The sequence below is a fragment of the Bos indicus genome, chromosome 8 (genome assembly GCF_029378745.1).
Source record: "Bos indicus isolate NIAB-ARS_2022 breed Sahiwal x Tharparkar chromosome 8, NIAB-ARS_B.indTharparkar_mat_pri_1.0, whole genome shotgun sequence".
NCBI classification, from domain to species: Eukaryota; Metazoa; Chordata; class Mammalia; order Artiodactyla; family Bovidae; genus Bos; species Bos indicus.
Genome location: NC_091767.1, coordinates 112,824,042 through 112,834,507, shown reverse-complemented (window position 1 = coordinate 112,834,507; position 10,466 = coordinate 112,824,042). Strand labels below are relative to the sequence as shown.

At 47.0% G+C, this 10,466-nt stretch overlaps 1 protein-coding gene across 1 annotated transcript; it reads right to left on the bottom strand.

Annotated features, from left to right (window-relative positions):
• Positions 1-293: 293 nt before the first annotated feature.
• FAM110C (family with sequence similarity 110 member C) lies at positions 294-8,209 on the bottom strand. The gene is made up of 2 exons (XM_070795462.1): positions 6,906-8,209; positions 294-3,307 (listed from the first exon to the last, which is right to left on the bottom strand). Exon 1 carries the CDS (start codon positions 7,837-7,839, stop codon positions 6,931-6,933), a length of 909 nt encoding a protein of 302 aa, XP_070651563.1. The 5' UTR covers positions 7,840-8,209; the 3' UTR covers positions 294-3,307; positions 6,906-6,930.
• Positions 8,210-10,466: the final 2,257 nt, after the last annotated feature.

Here is a 10,466-nt window from a genome sequence, read left to right as displayed (position 1 = left end):
TACAACAATAATATTAATAAGCCATGAAGGAAAAAAATAAGCAAAAGACTGATGAAACAAAGAAAACCAATGTGCTAAATATTCAAACTAATTTTACTGTATTCCAGCTCTGGGGAGAACTGGAGACTTTGGATGCCACATGATTCTCCTAGCTCAGGTTTTAGAATGCACTCTTCATTTTGACTGATAATCTGCTGTAATATTCAGGAAGGAGAAAGCAAAAGATATGAGTAATTATAATAACCATAGCCTTGCTTCAATTTTTTCATATTGTACAAATTCCCAAAGCTATATTAAAAATGACAAAAAATAGTTTATTTCTTTGATACAGAATATACAATATTGCACTCATGTTGCAAGTAGTGTGTAAAAAGAGAACTCTATTTAGACTGCCATAACAATTGTCTGGGCCTGCTATTTCATGGCGTCACCAACAATAACTATAGCACTGCCCTTTAACCCACTGAAAAGGGCAACGCTTGATAAAGCCTGCTTTTTATTCCAGCGTCAGTGACCAGCAGTTTAAAAACTATATGCATAATGAGGAAACTTCAGTTATATAACTACCTTTCAGTCACATAACTACCTTTAAGTCTGAGGCACTGGTAATCTGTATCCATATATTAAAGAACTAGATACTGTCAAGCTATTTTCCAGGTTTTATCAATTATTTTTCAATAACTTTTCCTTTCCATTGTACTTAATCATATTACCTAATATGCTATTCTTTCCTGAACAAATGAAAGTATTTTGCAGCAATAACTATTGTTCATCCTTGTGAAACCCATTATAAACTTTTTTATTCAGACTGAGCTACAAAGTCTGATTTTCTCAGAGTCACTCAGCAATTTGGGTTAATTCAGAGTTAGGAAAGGATTTCCCGCCACCAGCCACACACTCAGCCCCTGAGCTGAGGCCTGAATCCAGACACACAAGAGGGAGTGTTAACCTGATCCTGCTGGGGTCTGGGGACACCCTATTCCTGCCTCACACACACCCCTGACATTTACTTCATAGAGTCACTGTCATTGATACACAAATGCTTCTGGAAGATCTCAGTGCTTTTAAACAGTAACCAATTTGTTTTCCTGGTTTTCATATATTACATGGGTGGTTGGTAGCTATTTCTGCTGCTTAGTCACTTCAGTCATGTTGGACTCTGTGCGACCCTATGGACTGCAGCCTGCCAGGCTTCTCTGTTCATGGGATTCTCTAGGCAAGAGTACTGGAGTGGGTTGCCATGCCTTCCTCCAGGGGATCCCCAGGACCCAGGGGTTGAACCCGCGTCTCCTGCATCTCCTGCACTGCAGGCAAATTCTTTACTACTGAGCCACCAGGGAAGCCCACATGAATGGCAGAGTTCACATCATTTTGATCTCAGATAAATCTGACCTAGGATACACTTTATCCTATTCTGACAGTAGAAAGGCACATAACAATTTCACTTAAAGCATTCACATAAAAAATTAATGGAAACTGCAAAAAGGGAAACTCCAAATACAAAAGATCCTTTAAAGAAAATTCTCATCTTTGACATTATCTTTTAAATTAAGTATAATCCAGTGAATAGTGAATAGCAAAATAGCATTAAAAAAAACAAAAAACAGGGAAAATTTTCTTAGAGCAGGGAATCTTCGTCTTTATAGAGTCTACATTGAAGTGGTGTCCTCCCCAAATGCACAACCGTGACTTACTGACAAACAAGGCCCTACAGCACTGAGCACAGTAGAGTCCCGAACACGCTGCTGAGTCACATGGAAAATTCAATTAAACAACATACAGAACGATAACCAAGGACAGAATGACGAAAAGTATACTGATAAAAACCAAAACCATGTGAAATGTCAGAAAACTATCTGAAGACCAATACTCATATAAAAATAAATATTTAACTCTAGGACCTATTCTCACAGCAAAAGTTACAAAAATAGAATACAGTATTAAACAAATACATGAATGTATCACAATTGGTTTATAAAATATTTTACTTTTGAGAAACCTATTTCTCTTTCCTCCCTGTTCTAATAATTATATTCTTAGATGTATTTTGATGAAACATTGTGAACTTTGACTGGGTGACAGATTGTCTTTGGGTCGTTTTCACGGATACATAAACTTCTCTCCGAAGGTTCTGAACTTGAAATTTATTTACTCTGAGTGTCATGAGCCAGGACAGGTTTAGGGTCACAGTAACTCCTTACCAAGAACACTCCAACCCGACAGTCTCCCAGCTGCCCAAGGGGCTGCCCTTGTTTCAAACATCCTATTCAGACAGAGCGAACTGCTGCCAAATTTGGAATGACTGCATGATAGACGAGGGTGCGAAGCAGACCAAAATGTAGGGCATTTCACATGTCATGAGTCCATGTTCTGCCTAAATAGAGGTCTTTTTTAACCTTTTCGGAAGCTGGGGACAAGAGAACCAAGGAGGCATATCCGACATGGTGCTGCAGAAGAGGACCACTGATACAGATTTGAAGGAAGGAAGCTTCAGTATTCTGCCAATTCTCAAGAAACTGTCCAGGTACACAGAAAGGTTTCCTAGCAGTATTTCAACTCTTTATCTTTTTATGTTACCACTGCATGTCCACAGCCCATCCGGAGTGGCACTCAGTGACCCTGCAGCTCTCCAGTGGTTGTAAAAGTGCTTTCTGATTCACCTCGTAAGATGATCAATTGCACAGTTGGAATTCACTGTAGTTTATGGTACGGCGGTACTTAGAAAGGGAGGTCTATGTGTGAATGTGCAAGTGTGAGCATGTGTTTGCTCTTTGTTAACCACAGTATTTGTGTAGCATACATCTTCTTATGATCACAGAACTTTGATTTAAATAGTGCCAATCTGTCCAGTATGGTTGAAAGCAGTAAATACCATGGCATTTGTGTTTGAATTTCATGCTCTTTGCCTTTCAAAATTAATGATCATTAAAATGTATCATGGTGCCTATTTGTCAGCAAGCCACTCAGAAAGATGCCCTTGAAGATATTTCCAAGCAGCTTTTCCTTCTTCTGCTGCCCTCTGGAAGCAAAAATAGATCCACCTAACACAAGAAAATATTTCCCAGAGCTTCAGCTATGTCATAACAGTTAAAACTCAGCTAATTTCCAGTTCTGTGTTCCCACCTTCTCCACAGCATTCCAAACTTCTGAAATGACAAACGTCTTCAGTGGTGTGTTTTATTCCTGGGAAAGAGCAATTATATGGATACTTGGGTACTCTAGACAGAACCTGGCAGTGAAGATGGGCTGGGGTCCCAGTCATCCAGACATACTGCAAGGAGTCCCCATCGTCCAGAAGGCTTGCTTCCTGAGGAGTAAGGAAAAAGCTATCAATCAACACCAGTCTAGGCAAAAGTTATAAAGCCAAGCACTGAATTACAAAGTTTGGTCCCTGCAGTCTTTGGTTTTATGATACCTTCTGTATTTCACACATCTCCTTTGTGCATTTAAAACTTTGAAAAGAAATAAGTAGCAAACATAGCTATCATCTGGTTGCTCTGTATCCATTTCCCTGTAGGCCTTTTTCTGAGACAGTAAAGAGAAATTTCTTTGAATGTTGATCGGTAAGGCCAGTGCTCACTAGCACAGAGCTGGACAACAAAACAGAACACAGAGCAAGCAGTACAAACAAAATTTAAAAGGCAAACAGCTTCTGCCCTTTCAAACACAGTCCTCTCTGAAAGACTCTGGGGCTGGGCTGATGATGGAGGCAGCTTTATTACAGCTCAGGTCACTGCGCTCACCTAAAATGCAGTCCTAGTTGGTGAGTACGAACTACCCAGCTAGTTGGAAAAGACAGAAGTGGGAAGGCAGGGGTGTCCCGTTTGTCTGCTCCATGCTGCATTGCATCTGTGCAGATGCTCAGACACTTCTACCGCCCAGCTTCCAGTTACCCCACATTATCAAAGAGAAGTGTGAAAAGAGCTGGGGAATGTCTGATATTTTTGCTTTAAAATTGAACAATATTTATCCCTAAAAAATTCAAAGGACAAGTTGCCATTCTTTTATAACGATATTAAAATCAGTAACATATATTCTATGCAAAAGATAGAAAACCAGAAACCTAAATTTTGGCAGGCCTCCCATTTTAATGAACTGAAGGACAGGAAGATGATTAAACACCAGTAGACAGAAGAGTGTTTTTCATGAATTTTACACTGGGATATATGATACCAAAATTATCCACGTATAACCGTCAGTCATGGAGCCCAGTGGAATCGCATGCAGCTTCTATAAGTCATTCTCTATCTCTGATGGTCTCACTTTTGAAAAGTAAATATTTTTAATCCATGGGGTAATAAATTTATGAACTTATTTAATTCTGGATGGAATATTTTTATTTTACTTTATAGTACCTCTATATACCAAGAGGACAAAAACCTTCACATAAAATATATTTTCTTTTTCACCTAGAAAAGACATCTTCATTCATCTCAACTTTTCTGAATTTTTCATGAAATCCTAAAGCAAATCTGTATGGGTTCCAACACAAATGTCACAATAAACTAGAGAAAAACCACAGCTGTGGTTTTCTTTCCACAGCTTCCAGAAGTTAGGGAACTATTCTCAGGCAAGTAATCCTGTGACAAAAGGTCAGCTGCATTTTGCTCAGGCTGCCAGAAGACCCTCACCAACGAAGGTGAAGGGTCTGGAGTCTGTCCTGACTCTTTTTCAGAGGGGATTTCATGTCTGAAGGTAGTGAATTGAGGGGACTGTGGTCATGACAGACATTGTCCTCATTTGGAGAATGAGGACATTCCACTGGAACCCATGACTGATAATTTTAGTATTCTATTGCCCAGTGTAAAATTCATGAAAATTCACTGTCTACTGGTGTTTACTCATCTTCCTGTCCTTCAATTAATTAAAATGGGAGGCCTGCCATAAGTCGGAGAAAGGACATGCATTTCTTCCTCACAATTCTCCAAGCAGCAAGCCCTTAGGTCTCTTGGGTTGAAGTTCAAAGAACTTGAGCTGTTTGGGGTCTATGAGAGTAAATTTGTAGAGAAAATCTTTACAGAGCTGATGCTTGCCATCGACACACAGCAAACTGGGCAGGTTCTGTGTAACAACCATCTCCCTTCTCTGAACAATAACAGGAAACAGCTCAGAAGACAGGTGATATGGTCCTCCACTGGAAAAAGCAGCACTGTGAAGAGGGAGGGAGCTGGTGAGTGAGCGCACCTCTGTTCTCCTGCAGAGTCATCCCGGGCAGTCCCCAACCCCGGCCACTTTCCTCTGGCCTCAACTACTTCCCTTTGCTATAAAAGTCCTGTCACAACAGACAACAGTTCTTCTGTTGTTGTTGTTTTCCTTTTCTAGGTTACAGTCATGGAACACAAACACATTTCAGACTATATGGAATTACAAAGTATAGAGGTGGGAAACCCTCTGCTATCCACGTTCATTTTATGGACAATGGGAGCCTAAGCTAAAAGTGGGGGAGTGATTGCTACAGAAGACAGGCTCCCAACTCCCCACTGAGGGCTCCATCTGCTACACCATGACCCTCTGGGACAAGCCAGCCTCTGCAGCTTCCCTCCACCATATCAAGGTGTTCATGGCCAACCCTAACCCTGGCCAGCAGTCACTCACCTCAGGCCCCAAGACAACTGGTGAAAAGTACAAGTTCATGTACTGCTTTTAGTTTAAATTCTGATTCCCTTTATACATTCTGTGGGGACTCAGGTTAGGGAAAATGCAATAATCCTCAATAAACTACAAGGGAGTCTGTAAGTCATGACCCTTCTGAATTCAAAAGAACACTGAATCCTTTTCATGAATTGTCACATCTGTATTAAGACCATGGCCACTTGGGGAAGTTAGGCATTTTTCAGGCCTCAAACACAGGTGAGCTGTGTGCAAACGCGTCTTAGTGCAGACTCCCCCACCGTGCTGAAGACTGATACCATGTCTTAAATTAGTTTATCTCAAGGGCAGACAAAATACTTCTATCACATTAATTTTACAAACATTTATAGCAAGTCGTCAGTGCAGGGTCAGAGAAAACAAGATGCTGTAGTGCTTAAAATCTTGGTTCTCAAAGAGAACCCTGACAAAGTATCTTCCCTTCTCCCTTCACTACCCCAGAGATACCCTCTCCATAGAGGTGACAGTGAAAAGAAACATTCCTTACTTCCTTGAGGAAAAAACTTCCTGAGATCAGCCTTGAGATACTGACTCCAAGGGGAAGAAATACACCTCCCCTGCTATCATCAGAGGCAAATAAAACACAGAATCACTGCCAAGTGGAACTCTAAGACATTAGTTATGATCTAGTCCCTCCCTCAATTAAAAAAAACTGAAGCTCTTTCTTGGGCACAAAGCTGCCCCAACGCATCTCCTTAGAAAGGTCTCGAAACAATCTGAACAAAATTTAGGCAAAAATCTTTTAGAACTAAATGAGTGTCAAATGGCTGAGAAGATCCTGTAGAGAAGTCCTCCTCCCTCTCGGCTCGGTCGGTGAAGGCCTCAAGGAAGCGCACAGCCTTCCTTTCTGGGGAGGGGAGATCGCAGTCCCCCCAGGGTCCCCGCGGACCTGACCGGTCAGCCGGCATCAAAGCTCTGGACCCACGCAGAGCTCTCAGGCTATTTCAACGCAGGGAAACAGCAGAGGTGTAAAAGCACTTTCTGACGGAGCATTTGGAATGCCCATTTCTCCTCTTTCTACAGTAATAAGCCAACTGGGATGTACTTAGTGTACAGAGTTACCTTTCCTGGCAGCTAGAAGCCGCACACCAGGGAGAACCGGCACAGGCCGGGTCTGGCAGCCTTCTGACGCAGGCGCCCCTGCGGCTGTCTCTCGGCCCGAGTTACTTTAGAAGGCAGGGTTCCCCAGCTCGGTCCCTCCCCAGCACCTCACAGGCGCGCCTCACAGACAGCCCTCCCGGGCCCCGGACGCACACCTCGGCCCGGGTCTCCTGGGGTCTGTCACGCGGGGCCCTGCAGCCCCTGGCCGGGCGTCTCCTTGGCCTTCTTGCAGGTGTACAGCCACTTAATGATGCGCGCGTTCCTCTCGACCACCGAGGTGGTGCTGGGCACCTGCTCCGCCAGCTCCTCCTCCTGCAGCCCCTCGTCTTCCCCGCTGCGCCGGGAGAAGCCGCTGTCGGAGGTGGCCACGCTCACGCTGCGGACCTTGAGGGCGCCGCGGTCCGACTCAGCCGAGAAGTTCTCCCGCCCGAGCGCCTCCACCACGTCGGGCTCCAGGCCGCAGTACTGGAAGAAAGTGTCCGATTCGGCCAAGGACGCGGAGTAGCGCGAGCTGAGGTCGGACTGCGAGCGCTGCAGCCCCCGGCGCCTCGCCCCCAGCAGCTCCGCGCCGCGGGGCGCAGCCGGGACCCTGGGGGGCGTCCCGACGGACCGGGCGGGCGCGGGGGCCGTGGAGGGGCCAGGCTCGGCCCGGGCGGCCCCCTGGGCCCTGACCCCCCACTCCGCTCCCACCCGGGCGGCGCCGGGAGGCTCGGGCGTCTTGTCCTTGCTCGGCCCCTGGAAGAGCTTCTTCACCAGGCTTGCCCTGGGGCTGTCGGCCCCCGACGCTCGGGCGAACTCGCACTTCTGACGGTATATGACCAGCGAGTCCGGCCTTAGCGGCTTCCGCGCTATAGCCCTGCGCACCCCGGGCCCGGGGACGCACGCCTGCCCTCCGGTCGCCTCGGGGCTGCTGCCCCCGCCAGCCGGGCCTGGGCCGGTCCTAGGCGGGCCGCGCACGTACTTGGCGCGGTCGGCCGCCAGCCTCTCCACCGCGCTCCTGCGAGCCGGCCCAGCCGCGTCCGGGGCCGCGGGGGTCCCGGAGTCCCGGGACAAGAGCCGCGCGCTCGCGGGGGCGTCCAGAGCGCGCATCCTCCAGGCCCGGCCCACTGCGGAGACGCTCTCGGACTGCGCGCGGTCGTCAGCGGACCAGCTCCGGAGTCGGTTCCGTGTGAGCAGCGGCGCCCCGGTGCCCGGCCGCCCGGGGCGGGGGCAGAGTCCGCTCGGACTGAAGTACCGCCTGCCGGCCCCGCCCCTCCCGGCCCGCCCTCGCCTCGCGCCGGGCCCGCCCGCCTGTTCAGGGTCCCGCCGGGCTTCGCGCGGACCTGCTCCGGGGTCAGGGCCGAGCCCCGCGGGCCCGCAAGGCAGAGGGGCGGGGAGGGGCCAAGTCGGTGCGGCCCCGGGGGCCCACCGCCCCTCCCGGCCGCGGGGCGCGGTCTCCTCCGACGCCGGCACTTCCGGAGCCGGGAGGGCAGAGCGGCTCCGGCACCACCCCCCCACCCGGCAGGTGTCTCCTGCCCTTTGAATTCTTAAAGTGACCTCGGGATGTTTGAAAAGTGACTTTAATTTCCTGGAGTGCTCTTGCAGGGCACTCCTCTTAAACTGTAGGAAAGAAACGGCTATGACGCGCCGCAGGACAGGTCAGTCTGTGTGTCAGGCAGAAGGGAACCAGGGACCGGGACTGGGTCCAGGCTCAGCCAGACGGCCTGCCGGTGGCCCGACCAGACTGGACCGTCTGATGCCAGAGCTCGAGAGACAGCAGCGACTGCGGAGGCAAGGCTCAGGGATTCGGGAAAAGCCTGAACACATTCCCAGAAGACTGCTGTTTTTACCGTAATCAGTGTAATACGGAAACCACGGGTTCACCAGGGGAGTGAATCAGTCTAGGAATGCTGAAAAAGTCTAAGGGAGAACATTGCCAAAATTCCATTATTTCTAAAGTTGGACAAAGGACTAACGATATCTGCCAGACAGTGATATGGCCACGTTATCTCCTGTGAAACCAACTCCATGGTACGCTGACCTTTCAAGGTTGTGGCTGAGTGCGCCTGGTGCGGAGCAACACCTGGCTGCGGGCAACTAGCTGCCTCAGGTCTGGGTCTGATGGTTTTGGTTTTTTGTTTGTTTGTTTTTTTAACAGAAATGCCAATGGGCACCAAGCGGACTGGTGGTGAGTGAGCAGGGGCAGAAGCTCAATGATTTCAAACAGGTTTGGCAAACCTGCACCCACTGACCACCAACCACCCAGAATCCCAGCAGGTGCCAAATGGGTCTTCAGACCTGGAGTTTCTCTGAGGTTATATCCTATAGTCAGTGATAGAAACACAAGAAACCAGGTCTCCTGAGAACCAGGCTACCCAGTTACTGTCACCAGAAAATGCCACACTGAAGTGAAAAGATGCCTGTCGCCCTGAAACTGGCTGAGAGAGAGAGAGAGATGGAGCCTCCGCTAGCTCCAGGGATGGACAGATAGCATACTGGTGGTGGGAGGGCCTGGTGGGAGCCCAAAGCCCAGCTTTTACTCAGGCCACCGTGTCTATTGTCAGTCAGAGAAAACACATATTTTTAATTGCTTAGCCCCAAATGCCTCCTTTTCATGTTTACACTGGGGCAGTTGCAGCAGTTCAGAGAGAGAGAACTCCTAAGCATAGGGTATCTGGGATTTGTCTGAGCCTGGGTCCACCATTTATTAGCTACGTTCCATTGGACAGAAAACAAATCTCTCAGGGCCTTTGCTCTGTCATTTGTAAAAATCTTCATTTGTATAGCTTAGAACATTCACTGCTTTTTAGTGAGCACTAAATGAGGTCTCTGCCCTGGCTTCTGGAGAGGCTGTCAGGTTGAACTTCTCGGTGTTCCTTGTTAGGGCCAGGTTGCTCCACTGTAAACTGGACCGCATTACTCCCACCGGCTGGGACATTGATTAATGAGATTAGGCATATAAAGGGCTTAGCGCTATGTCTGGTACAGATCAGATTTTCTTTTTAAAAATTTTTTTATTTGGAAGACAGTTGCTTTACAACACAGACGAACTTTTCAATAAATAAATGTTTTGATTATGGTGGTTATGATTAGTGGATTATCACATTTTTAAATAAGGTTAGAGAATTCACATATGAGTATTGAATAAAACTACTATAAAGTTGTATTTAAGGCAAAGATATTAAGATACTGACAAAATTTTCTCCATAAATTTTTCTCACTGCTCAGCTGGTAGCTTAGACTTTGAGCCTCATTTATCCCTGGCATCATCTCCAAAGACATGATCAGAGCAGGAATAATGCTTACAGACCCAATGATCCAGAAGCTCTCCTCCAGAGAATATGTCCTGTGGAACCAAGAAGAGATGTGTTCACAGTATGAAGATATTCACTGCAGACAAGCAATTGAAATCAACATGTATTCAACAAAAGGAAGAAAGTTAGATCATGGATGACACACCCATGGGACGGAGCATCATGCAACCGTTTACAGTCATGCTTCCATAGGATATTTTATGGAGTGCAAATGATCAGGATGTATGTGAAATTTTAAAAATAGGACAAGTATAGTGGCAGTCTTGAGTAAATAGCTAAATATCATGAAACCTACAGAGACTAAATCATGAAGAAATAGAAAGTCCACATAGACCTGTAGCTAGTAGGAGATTGAATGAGATATCAGATGTCTCCCATCAAGAAGAAACCTTGTACCTGATTATTGACTGACAAACTTTTAAA

Excerpts from the sequence above, each read along its gene's own strand:
- FAM110C (XM_070795462.1), bottom strand. The coding sequence starts at position 7,839 with ATGCGCGCTCTGGACGCCCCCGCGAGCGCGCGGCTCTTGTCCCGGGAC.